Source organism: Stigmatopora argus, chromosome 1 (assembly GCF_051989625.1).
Source record: "Stigmatopora argus isolate UIUO_Sarg chromosome 1, RoL_Sarg_1.0, whole genome shotgun sequence".
NCBI classification, from domain to species: Eukaryota; Metazoa; Chordata; class Actinopteri; order Syngnathiformes; family Syngnathidae; genus Stigmatopora; species Stigmatopora argus.
Genome location: NC_135387.1, coordinates 22,814,960 through 22,841,750, shown reverse-complemented (window position 1 = coordinate 22,841,750; position 26,791 = coordinate 22,814,960). Strand labels below are relative to the sequence as shown.

At 38.8% G+C, this 26,791-nt stretch overlaps 1 protein-coding gene across 1 annotated transcript in view; it reads right to left on the bottom strand.

The window, feature by feature from the left end:
* Positions 1-22,444, bottom strand: part of mtor (mechanistic target of rapamycin kinase) — a 60,042-nt gene extending 37,598 nt beyond the window's left edge. The window contains exons 1-28 of the mRNA XM_077609169.1: positions 22,313-22,444; positions 21,872-22,029; positions 21,677-21,785; positions 20,842-21,074; positions 20,472-20,672; positions 20,263-20,397; positions 19,747-20,022; positions 17,995-18,103; positions 17,224-17,407; positions 16,567-16,695; positions 15,987-16,231; positions 15,466-15,675; positions 15,182-15,387; positions 14,228-14,350; positions 14,032-14,115; positions 13,499-13,591; positions 13,279-13,413; positions 12,245-12,374; positions 10,173-10,423; positions 10,001-10,087; positions 8,370-8,537; positions 7,137-7,249; positions 6,651-6,813; positions 6,151-6,243; positions 5,843-5,989; positions 4,726-4,868; positions 3,409-3,571; positions 2,590-2,735 (exon numbers count right to left, since the gene is read on the bottom strand). Coding sequence (XP_077465295.1) covers positions 2,590-2,735; positions 3,409-3,571; positions 4,726-4,868; positions 5,843-5,989; positions 6,151-6,243; positions 6,651-6,813; positions 7,137-7,249; positions 8,370-8,537; positions 10,001-10,087; positions 10,173-10,423; positions 12,245-12,374; positions 13,279-13,413; positions 13,499-13,591; positions 14,032-14,115; positions 14,228-14,350; positions 15,182-15,387; positions 15,466-15,675; positions 15,987-16,231; positions 16,567-16,695; positions 17,224-17,407; positions 17,995-18,103; positions 19,747-20,022; positions 20,263-20,397; positions 20,472-20,672; positions 20,842-21,074; positions 21,677-21,785; positions 21,872-22,000 — 4,205 coding nt within the window. The 5' untranslated portion in view covers positions 22,001-22,029; positions 22,313-22,444. The remainder of the gene's footprint in view (positions 1-2,589; positions 2,736-3,408; positions 3,572-4,725; positions 4,869-5,842; positions 5,990-6,150; positions 6,244-6,650; positions 6,814-7,136; positions 7,250-8,369; positions 8,538-10,000; positions 10,088-10,172; positions 10,424-12,244; positions 12,375-13,278; positions 13,414-13,498; positions 13,592-14,031; positions 14,116-14,227; positions 14,351-15,181; positions 15,388-15,465; positions 15,676-15,986; positions 16,232-16,566; positions 16,696-17,223; positions 17,408-17,994; positions 18,104-19,746; positions 20,023-20,262; positions 20,398-20,471; positions 20,673-20,841; positions 21,075-21,676; positions 21,786-21,871; positions 22,030-22,312) is intronic.
* Positions 22,445-26,791: the final 4,347 nt, after the last annotated feature.

The following is a 26,791-nucleotide window of genomic DNA, read 5'->3' as shown; positions in this document are numbered from 1 at the left end:
TGTGTTTGGCTTGTGGTACACAGTAATTTGTACTTTTGTGTTTCTGTCAGTACTTGCACGTGTAAAGAATGATGCGCCAAGAAGATTTGCATCCTTAATTAGCATGCATACTTCCTAGGACCACAATCATCTTAATGGAGAATTAATGATGACCATGTAATGTCCAAGCTCTAAGGTTGGGCACAATCTGTTCTGTAATGGTGGCACTGGTGGTCACTATAGCTCTATTCTGTCAGCTATGGAATGTAACAGGATGAAGCTAAGAATTACTTCGCATAAATAGTCACATATTTGAACTGAATTTTGAGGATTTGTTATCTCTGACTTTGCAGGTTTGAAAGAATTTCCTCCCTTTGTCAGAAGTGGTGACAACTCTGACAAACGGAGGAGATACTGCCAAAACTGTTAGCAAGGTAAGGAGACCCTCTCATACTTACTACTTAACTTCTCATCCATCAGAAAGGATAAACAAAAATGATCAAAGCCTATAATAAGGACTCCTGACAAAATAAAATATAAAATCATTTAAAGATCATTAACACAGACCATGACTAGTAATCACTGCTGCCATTAATATTATCTGAATTAAGATCAGATAATACATAAGACATTTTTTGAAATAGTCAAGATTCATTAGAGCGAGGTTTTTGTAGTGCTCTAACAAACCAGCCTTAAGATATTTTTTTAATGGGAAATTGCGTAAAGGTGAGAAACAGATGGGATATTCAAAACACAGGAGTGCCTGCTTCCATCATTCATCCTAATCAATGCTCCTGAGAAATTGAAAACAGGCTTCTAAAAAACACAGGTCCAGGCACTCATAGATGAAAAAGGGGCAAATGTCCAAAATGCTTTTGCATTCCATTCTGAAAAAAGAGCAATGATGCAAAAGCAACGGGCATGGAAAACATGGCATGTGGATTGTAAATTCCTTTTATTTATTTATTTTCAAATCAGAAATTAGCAGTTGGATTATATTACCTGTCAAACTTAATTTTTGTGACAAAGACTGTGCCTAACTACTGGTACCAGGAACTAATAGGAACGAGATGTGAAATTGGCCCTAAAAAATAGTTGTATTTTTTAACGGGCCTCTCTAATGCAACAAATATTTGCACTTATTTTCCAATCCTGGCAAGATTAAAAAAATATGTCTGAGGAAAAAAAAATCTCCAAATAAGACTGATTTTAGTTTTGTTGGTGGGTTTAAGTAGATTTTTAAATGCCCTTTTTTGACCCCCCCAAAAACTTGATAGGGTCACTACCAGATCTTATATATATCTGTCGTTAATGAAACATGAATCTTTTATTCGAGTCTATTTCAGTCTACTTCAAGTCTGAAATTATCACTTATTTGGGCCTTTTGCCGGGAAAGCGCACCTTATGGAGAAGCACTACCAATTTCGTCATATGCAGCTGAGTATGATGACAATTAGGCTTTTGTCGAGTCAATGATGATGACAAAGCCTATGTCCGATTATTATTATTATTATTATTATTATTATTATTATTATTATTATTATTATTATTCACTTATTGTGTATGTAATTTTTTTTATTTAAATTTACCACATCCACTGCATTAACAGGGGGCCTTTCCCAGTTAAAATGGTTTGGACGTCTATCGCCACCAATGACTCGTCTAGTGTGAGATGTCCACTGACTGCCGATTTGGACTCTTAATGACCATGCCACAAGGAATCCAGCATGTCATAAATTTCCCTTGTTGTGCCAAATAGTGTGAAATGTCCTACGTGTAACTACTATTTGTTAATGTATACTGAACAATCGTGTAAATTTGTGACTGGTGAGTGCATTCTCTTGCTTTCGGATTTTGTTTTTTGTTTCCTGCGTGTGCGGATGCCAGTAGCGTCTGTCACTTACAAGTCTCCCTTCACCACAAGCTGACAAAATAGATAGTGAATTCCATTTTCCGGTCTTGTTTATAGCCAATGTATTGAACCGGGTGGAGCAGACCACCGTTACTATTATGATGAAAAGTGACTCCATCCCCATTACTGATTGTCCCGTCTCTTGACAACATCAGCTGTCAGACAGCAGCCTTCGTGTCAGTTTCCAATGATCAGGAAGGCTCTACTCATAAAGTGTCACAACTTGTACATTCTAGGACACAGTGACATCATGACAATATGTCATGTAATATGCCCCTGTGATTGTCAGGAACAACCAGACAAAATTGCATAGATTTTGTCAGGCATTAATTACCCAGGATTTTATTATTCATTAATCAGTTCATCAGTTTTGCTCGTATTCATGTTTAGATATGTTCAGGTGATTTGTTACATTAAATTAAATGTCAATCTAAATGTATATTTAAAAAAAAAGAAATTTAATGAAGTAAGTGTAATTTAATCATGAGTTAGTGTATCATTACAGCCATTGCATATGAATGGCTTGGCCATGGCTTGAAAGCCCATTGATTCAGAAATAAACAATGCGCACATTGTGAACTTTCAATGTTCAGGATAAGAGTCCAAACGCGGTAAACTCTGGTGTTGAAATGCTTAGCGATTACAATCTAAGTAAATACAAGCCATTTATAAAGTTGTCTGAGTTTTGCTTGTCTTACCTGATAAGTGACTCCAGGATGAGGGGCGAAGGACCTTTTTGAAACTCCAACTCTTTATAATGCAAAGCCTTGGCGTAGGCACGGCATTTGGCAGCTCTCTCACCAAGCAGCACAATGCCATTGTCATCTCTTAATGGGAGAGGACCCTAAAAAAAGAGGCAATATCTGTGTTATAAAGTATTTTTGTTGACCTCTAACAGCTAGAAACACGTGATTGATTTCTATAAACTGTTTATTTCGTAAAGCTATTCAAACGTGTTGGACTATGTGTGGAAAAAGCATTTTCCAAAAAGCTGTGTTACATTTATTCCAGATAAGAGACACAGCTTCCAAAAGGTTTTACCTCAACTGTTGTCTGTCCATTGAATATTGCCTGAAAGGCCTTGAGAATCATTCATTTTTTTAGCAAAGGTAAGAAGAGATTTTATTCTGCTTGATCAGCAAAGATTTTTGCCCTGGAAATCTTTTTTTTTAGTCATAAACAGTGACCTTAACCGAGGAAAGGTAGGCCTGAGGGGTTTTTGGAGATATTTTTCATGGGTTCCTTTGTGACTTCGAGGTTGCTGAGCTCTTGGGATATTATTTCCAGGCCGCCCACTCCTGGGAAGGTGCACCAGTGTTCCATGTTTTCTCCATATGTGGATAATGGCAGTCGCCGTGGTTAGCCAGAGTTCTCATAATAGTGTTACAACCGTTTTCAGAATGATAGATGTTAATTACTTCCGGTGGATTCTTCAATTTCTTTCAATCAAGGAACTCAAGCAGTGAAAAATAAATATACTGCATTATCTTCCGTGTTTGATTAAACTAGAGGCCTACCTTGTCACTATGCTCCATGAACTCTGCGAGGTTAAGTAGCGTCTGGGTGACCTCAGCGATGTCTTGCGAAGTCAGTGCTAACTCAATGCTGCGGATCAGCTCATCCTGCTGGTCTTCACTTAGCTCAGACCAGCAGGATAAGAAAGCTGCATTGAAAAGGTCCCTGTGAACAAAGATACATAAATGTTTACTAGACAGACTTGGAGTTGCTGAGGAAAAAACACAGATCACTGATTAACCAAATACTACAATCTGCTTCTAATTTAGTCAACTAGCCACATCTGGAAACTGCTCGTGTTTTTGACATAAACAATGGTCTACAACAACAGCTTTTTTCTTGCGATGTACTAAAAGGTAGCTATCTAGAATGCAAGTGCTAAAAAAGGATCTTCCCTAATCTCTGAGATGGGGTTAACTCCAGTGCCAATAACAGGTGTGTTATCAGTGGTCTGCATGCTGTGGCAATAGAGCCACGGTTTTTTTAATACCTACTTCTGCTGTGAATTTAAGTAAGTTTGACACTAGGTAGATGTCTAATCCATTCAAACTATGGTTTTGGAAATCAATCACCAGTAATGGTATTCACTGAGTTCTAGTCTGTTACTCTGGGCCCCAAATTATTCTTGAGTTAGATCTGACAGCTGTTTTAGATTTTTGAGTGCGGCAAACAGATTTCAGGTTTTTGTTTAACTACATCATCCCAATTTTCCTAAAAAAAAGTTGTACTTAATTTACATTGGTTTTGAGCCAGTCGCGATAGTTACTATTAATAATAAACTTATCACGCAATAAAATGCACAAAGATAGTTTTCATTTCAACATCCATTTAGACTGACTTCTGTTCTCTCCCATGTAAACATTATTTTTCATGCCCATGTAAGGGTATCTGTAATGAGTGATTTATATTTTAATATAATTCCAGCGTGGGTGGAAAAAAATAAACAACAATAATACCGTTTATCACACTTCTAGAAAAATCTAACTCAATGGGGGGATATGTAATATACAATATTGTTAACAAAGGGAACCGGTCGAATTTTGTAGGTATGGATACATTTAAGAGATAGAAATCAAAACCCTTAATCAGCTGTTATATTAATCAAAGTTTTCAAAGCCATTTCCAAAAGTCTAAGTTTCCAACTTTATGAGAACACTTCATAGAAGTCTTTTTTTCCCAGATTAAATGGTTAAAAGAAAAAGTCAAAATGTTTGAGGAAAACAGACGATCAATTCCATATTTTCTTGCATCATTAGTTCCTGTAAGTATAATGGCCAGGTGTCTTAATACTTTAGTGTATGACTAATGTGGTGCTGTACCTGGCCAGTGGGATGTAGGTTTGAGCCAGCGACCAACACGATCGCAGCGCTGGGGAGGAAGACTCCTTCAGGAGCACGACACTTAAGCGTCTCAACCACTCCAGCCAGTCGTCCTTGGAAACCTTTCTAGCAGCACCCCAGGCCTGTGAGGGAAAAAAATGTTTTCTTAAAGCTGTGAGAACCGCGTGGGATCAGTCTGCTACGCTTGCATGAAATCTCATAAGAGCCCAAGACATTGGTGCCATATTGTGCTCAGAAATTATGGACGGAACAAGTTTGAAAAGGAATTATATGTATTTATCAGGATTGAAATTTGGATTTAAGACATTTTAATTCGAACTAAGGCCTTATTTGAATTTATTTTTATTTGAAGATTTTTCAAGGGTGCAAAAGAACCCTGGTATTTTTCTGAGTCTTTACATTTATGACATAAATGTAGTTTTCAGACAAACTGTAATTAGGGTCTTGAGTGCAACTTAGTCATCGACTAGGACTTGTTGCGACTTGTATGGTATCAAAAGTGTTATTTTGAAGTTACTTAAACAACTTCCACAAAAACAGCTGTGGTATGAAGACTTGTATTGAGAGTCACTGAACTGTTAAGATTGTCAGAAAAAATATGCAAATACTAAATATTTTCCACAAAATTTGTGAAAGAACTGAAGGTCTTTGTAAAAAAATTATAATTCCAGGGTTTGAATCACTGGAACTGGCCATAATTTTACACAAAGCAAACTGATTCTCCAGACCATTCCTAACATCTTACATCACCCCACATGAATAAAAAACGAGCCAACTAACAAATGCACAGACTAACAAATTACAAGCAAGTAAATCAAGTTTTTTAACCTTCTGAATCTTCAGATCTGTGTGAAGGTATGACTTTTTTCCCCTAATTGTCAATTATTTTGTCATGCATTAGTGATATGAGTATCAACAGAAAAGTCCTCCCTTGAATCCAATATCATCATTTTCGCAAAGCTACGTCAAAAATATCATTAACTATTTTAAATTATTTCTCAGTAGAGCATTTTACTCAACTGAGTTTTTGCAGTTGTTTTACCCATCAGCAAGTTAGTGTGCTCAATAGATTCACCCACTGCAAATTATTTCTGACCTTCTGAAGTGCTGTTGTGCTGACATGAAGTTTCTTCATTGGTCCAGGTTCCACTGGTCCACTAACCAGTGCATCACCTTGGTTACCACGTAGATGGCGGTGCTGAAAGATTAAAGGGTTTTCTTCCTCTTCTGCCAGAGTGTAGCCCTATTTTTGACACATGTAAGACCACACATGAAAAACGAGGCCACACACACAGGCGGTTGAAAGGAAAATACATTTTTATAAATTGAAAAAAAGCATATCTCATCTGAAGTATAATTAATCATTAGCTATGCAGTTGAAAATTTGATTTAATTTTCTCTCACCTTAACAATACGGCATATTAGTACGTCATAGCGTTGGTGGTTGATCCGGTGCTTCAGCATCACTTTATTTACCATGGGAATGAATATCTGGTACTGCAAATGGGAGGAAGGCAAAAGAGTCAATAAAAAGGTCTGTCGGCTTAATTATATACTTAATTTTGTTTACCCGAAAATCCTTTTCCCTCATTTCACCAAATAAAAAAAGATCAAACTGCTTATAAGGTTTACATCAAACACTTCCTTTTTCCATGTTGCCAGACGTGGCTACATTAGGAATGCTAATGAGTGTTGATGAATGTTAATGGGTAAGGCAAGGAGTAGACATTATCCACTCTCATGAAAAGGACCCCCCACTGACAAAAAGACAGCAGCATTCTAACGGGAAGTAATGACAGGATAACCGAAATACTGTTCATACGCAGCCAGCAGTGGGGCGGCTGGAAGTGTTCTACTGAATAATGGGTCTATCTAACGAAACCCTGTGGAGAGCAAACGCCTACCTTCTTGCCCAACTGAAACACAAGCGAGGACAGTGTGTCCATGGCGGTGGATCGCAATTCAGGCGTACTGTCAAGCGCCCGGACAATGGGGTGAATGATGCGGGAAGCGTAATCGGTGAAGTCCAGGGATTCTGTAAGTCTGTCCAAAGTCTCCAAGGCAACCCTAAGCAAATATCAAATAAGTACAAGTTTACCAGTTTATTCAAAAGGGAAATGACCACTTTTCATTTTTGAGTTTTTGAGAATGATATTGATGATAAAAATAGTTTTATAATAATTGTTTTTGAGATCAAATGTTTAAAAGGTTTACTGCCAACATTCCATATAATGATCAACAACAGTTTTATGTGGTAGCTTTTCTTGGTATGTGGGAGGAAACCAGAGGATGAATTACTTAATAGCATATGAGTTGTCCTGTAAATATTATAAATGTCATAACAATATCTGGTTAATACAACAGTGCATCCATATTTGTGCAGTACGAACTTGCGGGCCTGCAGGGGAACATCAGATGCATCAAACAGCTTCACAATGGGAGGCAGCAACAGGTGGAGGTAGTCATCGAGGTTGGCACCAAACAGCTGGATGGCATTTAGAAGCTGTAGATGAAAGCAAACAACTCAGTGCAAACATCTTAATAGGTCTTTTAAGGGATCCCCATTTATAATTTGCACGAGCTGTCAGCAGACATAATAAGTGAGCCAATTTTAAAATACAGTATGTTGCCGTTTACTGACTGATGTACTGGTATACACTGGCATTGGTCCAAATGTTGTCATGAAATCATTTTTCATGAATTGATACTTTAAGTCACCAAAGTGGCAACTTTGTTTTTTGTTCTTTTCACAAATTGTTGACCAACAAAAAAATGGATTGCGCATTTTTAAAAGAGCAACAAACAGGCATTTTTGGCAGTGTTCCTTAAAAGTGGTGGAGTGAGCAATATATGTAATGTTGTATGCAAGCAGCAGATGGACAAAGGGAAGAACCTCACTCCAGGCACTAAAACGCGTGACCTCATCACCCAGCATTTGAATTGACAGCAAGAATCCAAGGTGAAGGGGTGCAAGTGTGCATGTTCCTGCTCAGAGATGGTTCTACATGGAGAATGAACATCTCATTTGAATGATTGATGCATGTTTTTCTTTTCCGAGCCGTTGGTTTAGTAGTGGTTAACCTGTTTCATTTACTTCAATTTTGTGCATCATTCACTCTTATGAGTCAAATTCAGATTCAGAGCTGACTCACATATGACCCAGTCCATAAGCTGCTGTTATCTTTTAATAAAGGAGACTAAGAAATAACAGGGCAAAACACACTGCACCAAAAATTCAGTTTATGGCAATGTCATTGTGGTCTTTGTCTTGAACATTTTGTAGGATTGACAAAAATTAGCCTGGAACTCTAGCTTGACTTTTGAGATACATGGCAATGTCTGTCTGGTATTCTGTGGTAAGAGTTGGATTTCCACTCCAGCTCAAATTCATCCAAAATCATAACACGCGAGGCAGCCACGATTCACCTTTTTTTAAATAATATGTGCGAGATTTGGAAATCGCTGCATGTTCTCACCTTTTTTACCGTATTTCCCGACAAATAACATCCTGCTATTGCTTGTTTTGTGCTTTGCAAGTTTTCTGCGGGAAGCATTCATTGTTGCAAGTTGTCACTTGGAAACTAAGATTGTTATTCTTGTTTGGAGCACCACCCTGCACTTACCTTAATGGTAACACTGCGCCCAGTGCTGTTGTCATGCATGAAGACACGCAACATGTGTGGGATGAGCTGAGGCAGATAAAGTTTAAACTCTCCACCGAGCGCCACAACAATCTGTTCGATCAGAAGGATGATGGTGTTCTGCATGGGATTATTAGGTGTCCAGTACTCCTGTAAAACAGTACATTTTCATGTCTCCAGGAAAGAAAAACTATGCAATATCAGCAGAATATGTATTTGATACATTGTAAAGACGCTAGCATGACACTTATGTACATTTTGCAGGCCTATATCAACTGTAATAGCATTAAAAAAATCTTTGGCACCCAGCTCAATATTATACCCACATCAACATTATAATGTAAACCAAAAAGAAAAAAAAACAATTATATTGAAGAGAAAATTCATTTGTCCATTCATTCATTCAGCGCCTGAGTGGTTAGCGCATCGGCCTCACAGTGGGGGATATACAGACTTCCTGCCTTGTATGTGTGCTGAATACAGAACAAATTAGTGTATCTTCTGAAATGGCTGGTCCAGACCGCTCATATGAATTGAGCAGTCAGGTTGAAGAAAAAAATTGAATAGATCCATTGTTTCACTCTGCTTTTTATTACCTCAGTGGGACTTGAGACACAGCGGCACGGTTCGCTAGCGTTTTTCTCTTTAAAAAATATTACCATAAAAAATTCCTGGACGTTGTGAGCTACTTTTGGAGAAAAAAAAGAATGTCATTTGATATTTTTTGCCTTGCGATTTAATTATGTATGCGACAGGTGTGTTTGTGCAAGAGCAGGGTAGCATATGCCTTTAGCAGCCATTTGGCACATTGTGATGAAGATGACTGTCATTAGTCATTGTCCATTTGAAGAAGGAAAAAAGAATTGGACATTTTGAGTGGAAAACATGCCTCAGAGATGTTTACTGCGGTTACCAATGTAGTGTGTAATTCAGTGTGAGATGTGTTACCTTTTTCCCCAATAAGTGAGAGGCTGGAAAAGCCTTGAGACTTAAGTTAAAAGGATTGTATATGATATATTTGATGCGATTCTGTTCGTCCTGATTGAGTGTTATCCTGTGAAATAAATTACTACGACATTGGGGGCGGGCAGCTGTCATTCATAGAGCCACAAATATATCAAGAGAGAGACCATCTTACTTTTGAAGGTTTTTGTGGGAGATTAGTGTTTGACAGATTTCAAGCAACTTCATGGAATAGCAACAAAACGTAAATGTTGCACCTTCTAGTTCATAAAATACAAAATTAGCAAAAAGAGACTAAACGGCTATGAGGCAAAGCAAGTTTTCTTCAATAACTAGCAGATTTTGCTACCTTTAGGTTAAAAGATGTTAAAATGAAAATAATGAAACACACACCAAAAGGTATTTTGCTCTAAGATAGTAGACTCAAACAAAGTTAGTCATACCAGATGACTAATCAATAAACTGGTTCCAAATGAGACCATTTCCAAAAACATCTGTAACCGTGCTTCGTTACTCTGAGCTTCTCTTGAGGTCTTCTCTCCTCTCCATTGCTTATCTCATCCGTGACATATTAAATCATTGGAACATCCCCAGTGATGAGAAGGAAGGGACCATAATTAGAAGGATGGAAAGTAAACATAATTACTCACTCTGATGAGGGTGAATATGTCATCCATGTAGGGGCGGATGTGGATCTTTACAAAGCATACGACCATTCCCATCTGCTGAAAGAGGAACTGCAGAAGCAGGAAAAGAAGGGAGACCAGGTTGACTTTGTGAATACCGGTATACTCATTAAAAGTAACATCTAGCTTTGCCTACCTCTCGGATACTGGCATCACAAACGCGAATCACATTGAGAAATGTGGGCATGACCTGAGGTAGGAACTGGACACACTTGAGGCCCAGAGACTTGAAGATGAATGTGACAGCCTGGACCACCATGGTATGGTGGTTTGACAGTGAGGGATCTCTCAGGATGCGCATCAGAGTAACAATGGCCACAGCTGGGTAAAATTCATCCAGAGGCAAGTTGCCCATATTGACCAACATCTCACTGGTGCTGTAATCAGCTGGAATGAAGAAAGAACTATAGTCATCCCCAGGATATGATGGAAACACCAATGACCAGAACAAAGACCACAAATTGTTAGGTAATATATCCCAGGATATCTACCTACACAAAGGGAGCACTTCGATTCTGAAGGCTGAAATGACTAGAAATTCAGCTTTTCCTTTGTTGCATGATACACAATAGATTGAAGGACATGTGGTTTGAGTACATAGTAGTAGTATTTTGCCAAGTAACAGTTACCTCTGTACCATGTCATTACCTTTGATAACCTGGAAGTTTAAAAGACAGCTGTTGGTTGACCAACCATCATTGTTACCTTCTAATCAGTTTTTGTCAAGTGTCTGTTTCCAGGGTTAGTGGGTCTGGTGTGTTTTACGGGCAACATGACCATACAAAGGACTGGTATTTAGTGTTTCCCTGACCTTCTGGAAAAGAGCATGTCTCCTTGAAGACTCAGTGATGTAGACATATTATATGTATATAGGCCTGCAGGCCTAAGAGAGAAGCTTTGCTCTTGCACTTTTAAATAGAATCAACCAAGTTGTCTGCAGAAAACAGTGATCTGTTTAGGGGTAGATAAGTCCTCAAGGAAGCAAAAAAAGTGGTGTAAAATATTTAAACATTTTTTAAAGACAGTCTTAGTGAAATAGCCAGTTTTTGAAATGCGCAAAACTAATGAAAAATGTAACAAGCAAAGTTGGTCCCCTAAAACACATACACCACACAACGGCCCTAATAAATCTGCCAACACATATAACCTGATCCTTCAGGTCTGGCTGGACTTCATTCAGTTATGAACAATCTGCTCATTCTATTACCGTATTGTAAGTCAAGACGCAAGCGAGGATCCAGGCAGAAGAGATTCAGTACTATCGATATCTTTGTATTGACAAATCGACAATGCAGCTGCAGGAATAAAGATGAAACATAAAGTGACAGCTTTGAAAATCGACATTCCTATGAATGTTGATTCTCTAAACTGTGTCGGTAATCACATTATCTATTCAAAGGAGCCTGATGAATGATAGAAAAATGACTCCAGCTCCAAACAGACAACTCTTTAAACCTATATAAGAAGCCCATAAAAAACTAAGACATCTATCCCAATTCATGATTACATGCTTGGTTTGGGACAACTACACCAAACCATCTATTAAATGGCATATCTGCCAACCCAAACAGCAAAAAGAACTGACCATGCCATATAAAAATGGCCTGTTATTGGACAAGTACTTTTTTTAAAACTGTCTTATACACATTTTCTAAATGTTAACTGGCCCGTCCTATTTTAAAAACCTTAAGTATTTCACCATCCACAGGTGGTTTACAATTACAAATGCACTGTGTCCTGTATGCCTCATTGCAATACATGTTTTAAAATGTATAGCCAAACACAATCTGTTATGGCTACAACTGTCCTATAGTCAGCACGTGTGTAAAAAAAAAAACCTTGCAGGCGTTGCAAAATTCCATTACGGTTAAAGTAATAATGCAGCAATTACACCTACTCATCTATGAGCCATGACTTTATCCATCAAACTTACATAAACACACAGCACTCACACCAGAAAAAATAAAATTTTGCAACAAAAAATAACCTCACTGTGTACGTGTCTAAAAATAATGACCAGAAAAAGTCTATAAGGTCCATTACGAGACTTAGGGTGTGGGTGTGAAGAACACATTTTCCAGCTGCTTAGAATTTAATATCACTAGAGAAAAGAACCAAAAAAAATAATGTTCAACTAATCAATATCCAGAGCACAATAAAGTGCTACCTACGCAGAGATTGGTTACGGGGATAATATTGTAGGGATACCTGAATCTTGACTTGATTTAGACTCAGAAAGACTGACTGCAGAGGCGTCTCGTGACTGGTCGATCATGCCAATGTTCACTTTGTGCTTGTACGGGTCCAGAGCTCCAAGGAGACCTAGAACACGGATCGCCTGGGGGGGAAACAAAGCAGGACTGTAAGTTATCTTCCAAGTAGTGGAAATGGGCCAATGTTAATGAATACTTTCTTAAAACAGAGAAATAAAGAACTCTCAATAGTCTATTAAGGCAAATTGGCAACTGAAATGTTTGCGTCATGTATTCCCTTATAACTACAAATGTGGGATTTAAATGAAACCGTACCTCTCTTTAGCTATTAAGAACCTACTGAAACACACAAGGAAAACACTTACAGGTACAAGTACATCATTTTGGTCAGATACCTAAAAAAATAATTGTTAAGGTTTTCGAAGTACAAAAGTAATGTAAGATGAGGAATATTAGGACTCACTGTCAAGTAAAAAGCTCATAGCTCAACTGACGTAGGCCTAGGTACTGTATTTGGCTTTTTTATATCTTATTTTATTATAATTTAGAGAGACAACAAGGTAAAATCAAAGAAGAGTATCATGTGGTGGTAGTCTGTTTTTCATCTGATTCTCAAGTTATTTTTCTATTTCTGTATGCCTTTCCATTTTATTATTTTCTTTTCCAAAAAATCTGACATTTTGGTCAAATTCTGGTTTGTGTGGCTTGTATACACTGCCAATATAATGACCTACCTTCCCCAAGCCTTATGTAACAGGCAGAGAAACAAACAATTACCAATTACATCACAGCACAAATGTTTAAGTCTCTACGGAAAAGTGAGGAAGTATCCCAGAGTATTTGTATTCGTGCGATGACAATTCACGGGTAAAGTCAAAACAGACAGACAGACAAGCCTTAATTTGTTCAGCATATGTGAACTGCTAAGCCTCATTACAAGTCACTGAGCACCGGGAAAATGCTCATGTCGCCTTTCAGGAAGGCGTGAGGGGGAAAAAAAAAAAAGGACGGAGGCACTCGTGTGCATACTTCTCTTCTGATGCCCTGATTTTGTTCTGTCTTGAGGAAGTTGAGCAGCACTTCGAGAAGGGAAGGGTACTTTCTGTAGGGCTCCACCACATAGCCTGTGCTGGCCACCTGTTGGCCTAAAGTCCACAGCGCCACCTAGTGGAAGTTCAGAAACAGAAATATTAAGTGCACTATAACAACTGGTGAAATGGTGCAAAGTAAACTGAGTAGTTTTGCATACCTGTCGCTTGGCTAAAGAGGATGAGTCTTGCAACATATCCATGATGATTGGAAAAAGCTCATCCATCCACTTTCTCATCTCCAGACCACTCACCTACACATGAGATCAAGTGAGGATACATCATATTTCTTTCACAATAGTATCCTCTCAAATTAATTTTACAGACTAGTTCTCTGCAACAGGGCTGTGCATATTTTCCTCATTTGACATATTCTTGTGTCAATTCAATTCTACAATGTGCTCTGATTGTTTGCAGTAGATAGAATGGCTAAAATAAAATATTTGCAATGCACCACGAGGAAATTATCATCAGTCTGTTTTCCATGTCTCTCTCCACCAACACACATGAATCAAATAATCGGGATCAGTATGAAGCTTCTGGACAGCTTGCTGATGAGATGATCATTTGATTCAAGTGTGGTAGAGGAGGATGATATGGAAAACAGACTGGATAGGGGCTCTCGAGGACCCGACTTGTAGTAACTATAGTAACCTATGAGTTTCTCATGCGAGTTCCTCATACCAAGCCTTACCTGAGCCAACTCCCCAATGGTGGCTAAGACACTGATAACCACACCAGGATTTGGGTCTGGGTCTTTCAATTTGAGGATTAGTGCCTGAAGAAGCAAGAGTGGATTTTTAGTGAGGAGAGAATATATTCTCACAATTTCTTTTTTAGATCTGGCTAAATATATAGACATTAACAATGGTAAATAAGCACAGTTGTACCTTGAGGATGGGCTCCATGTATGGCCTTATGAGGCGGGGAGCATTGGACACTAGATGACCAAGCATACGGGCACTCTGCTCTTTGTTTCTACCAACGCCACTGTGCTCCAATTCCGTCAAGATCTGCAATACATGCCACAAAAATGTGTATTTATTTCGAATCATTTAACACAGGGTAAAGCTAACTGGGTTGGTTTAAGACTGCATTCTGCATTTCTATGTGATGACGTGTTTTGCCTAAAGTCCCCATCACTGGACCAAAGCCATGTAATATTTGATGGATTAGGTATTACCTCCCTTCAATAGGCAAGCAAAAGGAGCAAAACACCCAACTGATCTCAAACATTGTAAAATTAAAACTGACTGTGAGTTCACTTTTTTTGCCTATTAGCCTGCCATTATGAAGGATACATTCATCAAACTTAAACACCACGTAGCAATGGGGGATCAAAATGAGGATAATATTCTTGGATTTCTCCAAAGCTTTTATCTACATTCTCACCCTCTTGCTACTGTCACAATGAAATTTCCCGAATACGGGATGAATAAAGTTATCCAATCCAATCCAATCCAATCCAATAATTACACAGTAATGAAAAGTCGTAATACAAAATTCTACTCCATAAGACATTACAAAGACAGTGATGGAGTTTAGCAGGGGCCATTACTTCCCATTTGCAGTCATGCTGAACTTTCAAGGACTGGAGATTTAAAGACTCTAAAGCTATAAGTACCTGGGAGTCCGTATAAACAACAAACTGGAGTGGAGTGACAACACAGAGGCTTTGGTGTTTAGTGGATGCTCCTCAGGCACCTTAGAGACTGTGTTACTAGTGCTGTGCAATATGGAAAGAATCTCCTACCACCATATGAGCAGCTTAACTTTCAATTGTGAGTTTCCCATTTGCACATTCAGCATTCAAATAACTACATCTATTTAAAGCATACTCAAACCTGAATGAGCATCTTGCGCAAGAAGGGCATGACGAAGGCTGGGTTCATACTGCTCAGGCGTCCAATTGTGCAAATAGCCAGCTCTCTGATCTCAAACACCTCATCATTCAAGGCCACAAAGAGTGCCTGCAAGTTTTCTGCCTGGGCAAGGTGCGCATCAAAGCGCTCGTCCAGCGAGGCTAGCACACAATAGCGGATGTCTGGATCTGAAGGAGCAAAGGAACAAATGTAAGAATGAACGTTATGATGACGCCTACCTGCAGTAAAAGTCTGTCAGAGGTTACCTGGATCTGTGATGCCAACCACTAGAAGTTTACTTAGCACATCTGCAACAACCTGCACTGCTGTCTGACTCACAACATGGCCACTGATTGGGTGTATGGAGGGGGTGAGGAGACGGGAGCAGGTGCGAGCTGCCTCCATCCGGATTTCCTTATACTCGCTGTTCAAGAAGTGGTCAGCGCAGTGTCGCACAAACTGGGTGAGGGAGTGTCCTAATGAAAGATCACAAGGCAAATTTTACTTCCCTAATTAAATAATGCAAAAGGGTAGAACTTGTTTCTGGACAAAGCAATTCAAGTAGGTAAAGTGGACTAGAGGTCGACCAATATGGATTTTTCAGACCGATATCGATTATTAGTAGTTAGAGGCGGGCCATAATAGAAATTTAGAGGCGATATTCATTTGCAGTAAGATTGTAAAAATTGGAGTAAAAATTGGTGATAATGCGAGCACTGAACTTGATTGAATCATTATTAAATCACACAAACTTTAACTTGAACTGTCTCAATGTCAAAGCTATTACCTTCAAACTCAAAACTTCCCAGAGTGCGCAAGGCCAGTGTGATGCTGCCAACATCACTGGCCTCTGGGATGTTGGTAAGGCTTGGCGAAGCAAGCTGATGAGCCAATCCCTTGGGCATGCCCGGATGCCGTAATGGCTTATGCATCAAAACCAGTGACAGCATCTTTAGCAGCCCATCCTGAATGTCCTTTTTCAGCTGTGGGATTTGACGGCTCAGATCATAAAGCACCGCTGTCAGTGCAGGACTGGAAAAAAAGAGGACATATTAAAAAGGGGTAAAGGGCGGAAAGAGTATTTACAAAAATAACATTTGATTTGTGCATTTTTCTGGCACACATAGCATATGTTTTTATTTAGATACTAAAAGAATAAAAACAATTTGTCAGTCATACATCTGGAGTTGGGGTTTTCTCTATGTTGCTAAATTTTGGAGCAATGTACACAAACCCAATACTAGTAAATGTATGCTCCCACATTTTTGTTAAGACAAGAGGTTATATGAAATTATTGGTCTAATCACTATTTGAGTTTCTACGGTATGATGTACTTGAAAATGTTTTTTAAATCATTTTTAGCATACCTGAGGCCCACAGCTAGCATGGGCTCTAATAGCTCCTTGATGTCTGGTTGGATGCTGGGACCCATAGCCCTGGAAAGCATGCTGATACAGGTGAAAACCGTGGCATCTACCTGAATGGACTTCTGCCTTCTGCACATAAGAGAGGAAAAGGAAAAAAAATATTCTTTAATCCATCTAACAACTAATGGACCATGTGCATGGCAAAGAAGCCCCACTTGCTGTCAACAGCACTTTTGTTAAGTGTGTCAGCAGACACTGATCAAAAGGCCCCCTGAACAACAGACTTTGCATAAGGATTAAACATAAGCCAATTCATTCATTGTGGGAAAATGTAAGGTACTGGTACTTTTCTAGATTGTATTGACATCAGAAAGTTGTTACTGTTGATCCTATTCTCAACAAATTCTGAGACACATTCTATATTATTCCACTTTCATCCCAATGTCAAGTCAATTGTGTGGTTATCCATCTTTGAAGTGATGTACTTGAAAGTCAACTATATTCTTGACTCCCATCAAGATATTCACACCACTCAGCTCCCAGTGACTTCTCATCCCGGGCTCACCCAATCCAGTGCTTAAATAATGCCATACATTCCTGTAACAGCACTCATATTTCAAATGTCACAAGAGTAAACCAAAGTCTCATTGCACTAACTTGTGAGCAAAGTCCTTGGGTGGTAGAGCCGCCTTTATAATCTCCAGGATCTTGGAAAGATATGGCTGTATTTCGGCTCGGACTGCAACTACCAGTAAACCCAAAGCTTGGAAGGCTGCTGTTCGCTCCTTCTCCTTCTTGAGGCTGCCTAGCAGGTAGCCCATTGTGTCTGACAGGTATTGATCTGTAATGCAAAGTGACTAATATGTTAGAATTTCCATGAATCTAACAGGGTTTCTCACTATGTAAATTTATATTGTATACGAATATTTTATAGGCGCAAAAAAACTCCCATCACACGACAAAGCTGAAATTCAACAGGAAGAGGAGGAAGGTCAGTTACTGTGTGTACTTTCTGCCATCTAGTGCAAGAAAATGTAATTGTTTTGAGACTCATTACACATTGGTTGCATAGACACACAAGAGTTGGATATATGAAACATATTTAAAATAAAAAATGGTTGATCAATTCTGTGAAATTGGACAATTTTCCACAGTAATCTCTTTTGGCACAGTACTGGAGATGTGAATAATATGAATAGGAATGTGTGAGAAAATGACAGAACCAGGAAAAATCTATGCATACACAATCTTCCCAACGTCTGACAATTCATGTTTGATAAGAAAAAAGTGAACTCAGGTCATAAAATAACAATTTTATCATGTTACAGCTATTCCTCCTTTAAAGTTTCAATAGGAAGATTGTAAAAAGTAAACACATGGTCAATTTAAGTAGCGTTATCTCTCAATTTTAACTTGAATTTGACTCACCAGTAAAGGTATGTGGCTGGAAGGCACCAAGCCGCGGCAGCAGATTGAGTATTGCCATCTGGATAAGAGGATTCTTGGTTGTTCTATATTTTAGGACCCATCGACATACCTAGGGAAACACAATCAAGATTATGTTGTGAAGTTTGTTTTCATCAAAACCAGAAGACACCATTCGTATCAAACAAGTGTAATCAGAGAATACAAGTCTGAATCAGTGACCACTCTGTATTTGACTTGGCATCTACCGTACTACAGTGGTACCTCTACATATGAGCTTAATTCGCTCCGAACTGTATGTTGATCTTCTCGTAACTCGAACGAACGTTTCCCATTGAAATGAACTAAAAACAAATTAATTCATTCCAACCCTCTGAAAAAACACCAAAAACAGGATATTGGATTGGAAAAAAATGTTTTATTTCATCTAATTCACCATCTATTAACAAAGTAACACATAACTAGTGGTTTAATAGTTATAACATGTGTTTAATAGAACTACAATTAGACGGATTTCACGGAGGGTACAGAGAGGGACATAGAGGCAGGTGGGACTTTCCACGGCAACGCACTCGTAACAGAACAAACAAATTTAAATTAACTTGGATTAAGATATACAGACACAATCAAACATACGTTTAATGTAACTTTACACAAAACTGAATTATAATTTTTTTAATTTTTTTTTTACCTTTGTTCTCCGGGTTGACTCCACCCGGACGTTCAGCGGGAGTTTTTAAAAGGAACGCATCAAGGGTTGTTTGTTTTTGCCTTCCCTTCAAAATATTTCAAAAATCACGCACACAAATGTCCTCACAATACGAAAATGCGTGACCACTTGCCAGCTTGTCAGGGTGCCTCTTTTCTACAAAATCAGAAAACTGTTGCCACTTCGCTTGCATGTCTTTGATATCCTTTGTAGCCAGGGGGTCCCCCTCGTCCACCTACTCCTCGCTACGAGTTCCCGCAACACCTCCAAATGTTCACTCTCCTGTACCTCGATTAAATCCTGTGTCATCAGTTCTTCGTGGTGCTCGGCGATTAGGTCATTCACATCTGCCTCGTTAACCTCCAGGCCCAAGGAATTTCCAAGTGACACGATATCATCCATGACAACGAGCAACCTCTGTGACACGTACTCCACTCTCATATTTTTCAATTATTTCGCGTTTAATATTGATTGTCAACGTTCGCCTTTTCTTTGCACAACTCTTCATTCCACCTGTTTGCTTTGGATCCATTGTTGTTCACTTTGTATTATGCATTGACTAACGGGGGAAAACACGGGAAAATGCAAGCTCCGCCCAGTGCTCGTAGATATCTGTTATACACGAAAGAGATGCGGTAAAAAAGACAGTGCGCTACAATGATAAACAGCCTCTCACGTCTTGGCCACCTGGCTTTCTCGCATCTCGAAATTTTTCTCGTATCTAGAGATAATTATTTGCTCGAAATTTTCCTTGTATCTGGAGCTGCTCGTATGTAGAGGTGCTTGTATGTAGAGGTACCATTGTAATTGTATATATTACTGAATATATAAATTAGATTAAATAAAAGTTGATAAACTAAACAAACAATCACGAGCCAGTCATTAAAAATAGCTCAAAATAAACTTAACTGCCCCCAAAAAAAAACTAACTCTACTAATTCATAATTTTTGCTCTATATGGTTATCACTTAGTATTTGTTGGAAAAAAAACATTAAAAACAAAAAAACAAGTGTTTTGCACAGATCTAGTCTGTGCTCCAACATACCTGGTCAAAACGTTCTTCCATGAGCTCACGGCAGTATCTGCTCTCCACCAGGGAAGTCTTAGCGGGCACAGGTGTAGCGCCGAAGCTGAGAAAGCCCTGCGGCGTGCTGTATCCCAGCAAACCCAGGAGAGCGTTGGACTGCTGTGGCTGCACCGATTGGAAGCTGGTGAAAGGAGTGATGTGGCGGGGTTTTGTTCCAAAGCCCATGAGTTCCTTGCAGTACTTATCGTGCACAAGCTGCTGCTGTGTGATCTCCTCCATTTCCTCACGCATGCGCTGATGGACAGTTATAGAGTCATTATGTGGCATTCAAGAAAATCTACCATATTTTTCAGTCTACCCGAGTATAAGTCACACCAGCCAAATAATACACAATGAAGAGGAAAAACGATATATAAGTGACATTGGAGTTTAAGTCAGTAATTACAATAGAACCTTTGCGGGAGGTTCTTTACTTTATACATTCACAAATCAATTTTCGGCAAAACCTGTAGGAGGACACTTTGAGTAGCTCACCTCTCCTTCCATGCTGCTGATGCGAACCAGCTCATTCAGGATGAGAAGCGCACCGTGGAACCTGTCGTCCCGATTCATGCCTTTCTCCTTAGCCAAAGTTTCGTCGAAGCCCTTCTCTGCTTCATCAAAGGTTTGCTGTCATGAGAAATCAATGTGTTTACATGCAAGTGTTAAAAGGTGCTTTAGGCTGTTAAGGTGGAGGGCCATACTTTGTACCACTGTGGTTTCTGCATTTCTTTGGTCTCCCGCTGTGTGGTGAGAATAAGGCAAGCCCGCAGTGCCGATACGGCACCTTCGCGGATGGCCTGTTTGGGGTCCCACACGGCATAGAAGATGTTGTCAAAGAAGGGCTGCACTTGCTGAAAGAAGAAGGTTGGCGCACTCACAGCCAGTTCCCTCAACACCAATACCTGAAATTTAAAACACAAGATGTTTATACTTTTTGAGTCCTATACAAAAAAAGAAAAAGAAACTGAGATTTTAGTTGAATATCGTATCATAATGAAAAAAAACCAGGCAAAAACAAATGAAGATTTATTTTAGTCAGAATAAATATTTTTTTTCAGTCTTGTCACTTACTGAGGCATGGCGTCTGCCTTCATTCCTGTCTGCTCCCAGCCATTCCAGAGCCCTCTTAACCTCAAACTCGACATATTCAGCTGTAAATGTGTCCCCAGCCATAGAAAGATGACCCATAGCTTTGGAAGCCATCTCCATCACCACTGGGTCGCTGGAGGGTAGCAGGTTACGCAGGTAGTTAGCAAAGCGGCTGATCCTGGTGGCATTTCCTCCCTCTACTCCAATCAGACTGACTGTGGGGTGAAGAGAATGATTTCAGTGCATTTTATTTTAGTCAAAAAGTTTATTAAGTTTATACAAAGGTTATATTTCAAAATGAAATATATTTAAAAATTAAATAAAAACATTTCAATTTGAAAAGTTCAACTCAAGGCGAAGCATGCTAGTATTTGAGTAAATACTGTATGTATAAAGAGGCGGCCCAGCAGATGAGTGGTTAGCGCGTCAGCCTCAAAGTCCTGGGCTCCTGGGTTCGATCCCAGGCCAGTCCTCACTGTGTGGAATTTGCATGTTCACCCTGGGCTTGCGTGGGTTTTCTCCAGGTACTCCGGTTTCCGCCCACATCCCAAAAACATGCATGGTATGCTGGTTGAACACTCTAAATTTCCCCAAGGTATGCCTATGGTTGTCTGTCTTCTTTTTCCCTCCGATTGGCTGGCCACTGATTAAGGGTGACCCCTGCCTGGTGCCCATAAATAGCTGGGACAGGCTCCAGCACCCCCTACAACCCTTGTGAGGATAACCGGTTTGGAAAATTGTTTTTTTTTAAAACAAACAAACAAAGAAATGACTTCACTTTCTGATATTCACAACAGAAAGACAGTGTAAACTTTACCTATTGCAAGAATCCCTCCTTTCTTCTCATTCACATCAGAGCTGGAGACCAGCTCAAAGATGTGGTGATTTAATTCATCATAGAATGTTGTGGCTTCATCTTGACTTAACTATTGCAGACGCAAACCATTGTTACTATAAATGATCGAGCACAAAAATAAAAGTAGTGACAAAAATCTAATCATGTTGCATTCACCTCTCTTAACTCTGTAGTCACATAATGCTGTAGATCCTTTGCAGACTTCGCTCTGGTGTCTTCATTTCGACTCTTAAGCCCACCGACAAACTGCTGCAGGACAGTCGCGGTGCCTGACATGATAACCATTTCGATGGCCTGACCTGTATTTACACAAACTGTCAAAAACAAAAGATTAATGGTCCGTGAGCTGCTATAAGTGACTTTGAGAAGAGGCTATTCCATTCTGATTTCATTTAAAGTAGGTGCTTCACGTGTGCATTGTTAGTTGACCATAGATCATTTAATTCCTGACTTCTATTAACCAGGAATGACGCGATCGTACTATATTTACAAAAAAAACATCAAATGGTTAGCGAATTCTTCGGGAGATAGATCTACTGGCGCTAACGTGAAACTATCATGGCCAATGTAACTCTGACACGTGGGGCGTTTACTTACGTATTTACAGAAATAGGACCACCATTTATTTACTACTCCACGCTTGTAAAAGAGCCATCATTGTAGGACTTTAAGCCCGATCGTGGGGACCGGGTTTGCTAGCTAATATTTAGAATGAGTGAAGAATAGATATCAGACTAACTGGCTTGAGGTGGAGTCCGCGGCGTAACTGATTAATGGCCATCTTGCGACCAAAAAAATTGCAGTGAGTAACATACACCACTAAAATCTGCTTTTCAACCATTTTCTTTATACTTTGATTTATAACAAATACAATTCCCTGTCATGATTCAAGCATATATGTGCATTATATATTTTTATATTTTCAAATATGGAGCAAAATAATTGCTTTCCTTCAGTTTAAATAATATTAATTGAAAATTTGTCAAAATTCAGAAATCTACCGTTATTTCAAAATACTTGCTTCTTTGATTTTAATAATAAGTGGCGGGATTGGGTCAGTCCTTGTGATGGCCGTCAAACGATAACATCAAGTCCCGTTGGCTTACAGCGCTTGTAAGTTATCTAGGCTTATATGTATTATATCTGCGGTTTTCTGGCTGGTGTTTAACAAGAGTACGCGCTGCGCAAAAATACGCAGACTGCTCTTTTTTGTTGTAAAAGTTGGAAGATGAATAAATTTATTAACATCATGAAAATATAAAAGATACGTGATCCTAGTGAAGTTATTTAGTTAGTTATTTTATTTAGTTTTTCAGATTTTTCTAAACGAATTTAAACAAAAATCGAAATATTTGAACATGAAAAACGATTCTTTATTCGTTCATTTTCTGAGCCGCTTATCCTCACAAGGGTTGCCGGGGGTGATGGACCTTATCCCAGCTCTCTACCGGCACCAGGCAGGGAACACCCTGAATCCATGGTCAGCCAATCGCAGGGCTCAAGGAGACGAACAACTATTCACGCTCACACCCATAACTGGTGGCAATTTAGAGTGTTCAACCACCTACAAACTACAAAAATTGTGCTTTTGTCCCAACAGGAACCCTTGGACAGGATGTTGGACAAAATTTAATCAGGGCAAGCCTTTGATGTCATGACTCATGAGTATATTTATTTGTGTTGTTGCCTCCTCTGAGGCTCTCTCAAGTGGGTTTTTAAAAATATTTAGCCAGTAGTGGAACCAACCATTGAGGAGTTGTTGCATCCATCTACTAATCACTCACAGCTTCACACTTCCCTCCCATTATCTTGTACCTCAACCCCTGATGCCTGATCCCTGATCCCCAACTGTTGCATTCATTTACTAATCTGTTTTATTGTTTTCTAAAGCAGTGCGTGCGTGTGTGGGAGGGGATGAGGCGGTCATGCATTCCTGAGTAAAGGTTCTCATGGCAACATCTGCTTTTCAGGTCTGGGAGGGGGCAGCTCTCATCACCTTCTTGGACACATCCCATAAGTGTGCTGACAGACTGTCATCAGTTATTTTGATGACGAAAATACAAATTTAAGCTTAAGGGAAAATTCGCCTGATTCTGTAGTGGGTCACTCGCCTGATTTCGGATGAGGGCTCAATTCCCGTTGGTGGCGGTATAGTTGTGAGTGCGAATCTGTCATTCTGTGTGTCATACATTTGACTAGCGACCAGTGTATGGGGTTGTCTGCCTTTCGCCCGAAGTCAAGTTTAAATCTTCAACTGACCTTCAAAATGGCAAACACTATTCTCAGATTTATATTGAGAAATACAGAGCATGGATGCTCTGTATTTCTCAATATAAATCTGATTTTAAAGGATGTCTCCAGCTTGAAATAAACAGATTTCCCTCTCTTTTTAATGAAACTTGAAACCTACTATTTAATCAAGCCAGGCCTCTCTGATTCTGAGTCAGCGCAACTTCTCTACTGTAATGACAGAGCATAAAGTGGTACAATAACACTGCAGTGAGCACTTAGCTAATGCACAAAGACAGAAACTGAGGGCCAAACCAAATAAGTTAAAGAAGTCAATCACGATATTGGAGATTTTTCAGGGCTGCGACAGGATGGAAGCTTACCTCATCTCTGGCAAAAACTCAAATCAATCACCTTGACTTGAAGGACAGTTACAAACGTGGACAATCATACCCGCTTCATTTCTACATTAAAAAAATAGACTGAATTTCAGTTTTTAATGATCTGAAATTATTTTCATGATATTCATTTTATTTTTAGATGTGCAACTGTGACGCATTATACAAGACTTCAATTTTCGCGATACCTGCATCCAGCACAGTTGTCGCAGGCTTTTACAGATAATGGACTTTTGCGACCACATGCCAAGGATCAAGGGGGTAATGTATAAAAGGTTTCAATTAGACAGAAAGCCAGCATAAATTGTGGTCGTGACAAATTATAAATGGATAGGGCAGATGTGGATGTGGTTTTTAAAAGACTACAGCGTGTAGCTGTTCTGCCTTAATTGGTCAAGAACAATATTATTTACCACTGGACTTGGGTTACTAAGGAGGGTGAGCTGAGAACTGTGTAGGTTAGTGCCAGTAAACAATTGATTGTTTTTTGCATTTTTGCATTTTGTAGCTACATCAACCCCTTAGTTGATGTTTTTTTTCTGTTATAAGAATTTGATGGTGCAAACGGTTTTTATTTACTTATTGAATACTAGATGGTCCAAATATCTAAACAGACGACAGACAACTTTTTACAGAAAATGTTGGGCCCCAGAACTAATTCTAAAATTCTAAAATTCATTTTGATGGTTGTCCTATATTTTGCCACATGTCTTTGGTTTTTAGAAATAACTTTAGCTGAACAGCCTAATTTTTTTGCATCTCTTTGTAAGGCATCACCACTCCAACCAACCTTTAGATAAAAGTACACTTCTTCTGTGCAACAATGGGTTGAACAACTAATTTTTCTCAGGTTTTCAAGGGGAAATGCTTAAATAGGGGTCACCTGATTCACACCTGTTTTTTTTTTTTTTTTACAAAATTGATGACCTTACTTATTGAATGCTCTGCACTACAAATTTTTGAACACACCCTTTCAACAAATTGCCCAATTGCACAACTTTCAAAGTCTGCATATCACGAATGCTGGGGTCGGTTTTCTGAGAATCTACAGCGCCTACTGGTATATACATAATTGACATGTAGCAATAGAAACTATACTGGACAAAATGATTAATTTTGATCGTCCCATTAGACTGCTATTATTTTGAACACTACCTTATAGCGTAAAGGAACCTCAAGCTACATTAAATCAATATAGCCAAACAAATATTAGTTTACCTTAAACCATAACAATTTAAAAATAATGAAGAGGCAAATATTTTGATATCATCCCTATATGTTGTCCATAATTATACATCTCATGCCGTGTATAAAAAGAGAAAATTATAGCAAAACTTTATCTACAAATCAATGCCTTTTGAAATTGATCGCTTAAGTCTTTTCAAGAAATAAAAAAAAAACATTTAATGTTTCATATTATTTTTAGGTATTGTTTTCAAAGGTCAAAATCATTATGAAGTGTGCAAACTAAACGAAAACATTACTTACTTAAGCCCTGAGTATACACTAAAAGGGTAAAGGTATATTTGCCATAGTTTGGCAACCTACTGTTTGCTATTATTACAATTATACTTTTACTGTAGCCTTATAAAAATAATGCCATACATTGTGATGCTTACAAAATGCAGTCCCACTCCTATTACTAGTCACGCATTTGATTCCCATACGGCATTTTTCAGTTCTTCCTATACCCTGTAAACGCCACACTGTGAATAAAAGAGAGACTAGTAAGGAAATAGAAATTGGATAGGTTTCACGAGGTACCACAGCATTTGACATTCCAGTTAAATGCACTGGGATAAAACCAGGTGTGAATCCAACTCTCGTGTTTAGACTTGACACAACAAACACAGAGTGCCATCTGGCATGCTTGTAGAAAGCTAAACAACAGTGAGTTTGCTTCCACACCTGTAATGCCACTGTTTGCCATCGTAAAATGTTTCTGCAAATGTCTCAAACCGATCCGCCAGAACTTAGTTTACTTATTTAATGTTGACACACCACAGTGAAATGGTCTTTGCTGTTACTTTAGTTTAATTGTATTACATTTGCTATGTGTTACTTGGCTCAGGTTTCAATACAATACAGTCATGCACACAAAGAAATGTTACCTCTACCTCTATCTGCAATACATATTCATCCTTTTCCTCCTGGATGAAGACTACAATATCCCTGTATTTGTTATCGTGTCAACATGTATGTATTTCTGATTTGTTTACTATATTGATGCCACTATAAGGGACTTGTACCACATTTTTTTCTTAATGCACTGAAAAGACGCACATTTAGAATTCAAACAAATCTGATTTTTGACCAAGATTGGATCCATAAGTAAAATCCAGACCACACAGAATGATGGTATTTAAAAGAAAATCTATGATGATTGATGGCAGATTATTTATGATTAGGGTGCTTGTCTGAATAATAAACAATTCACAATGATAAAATG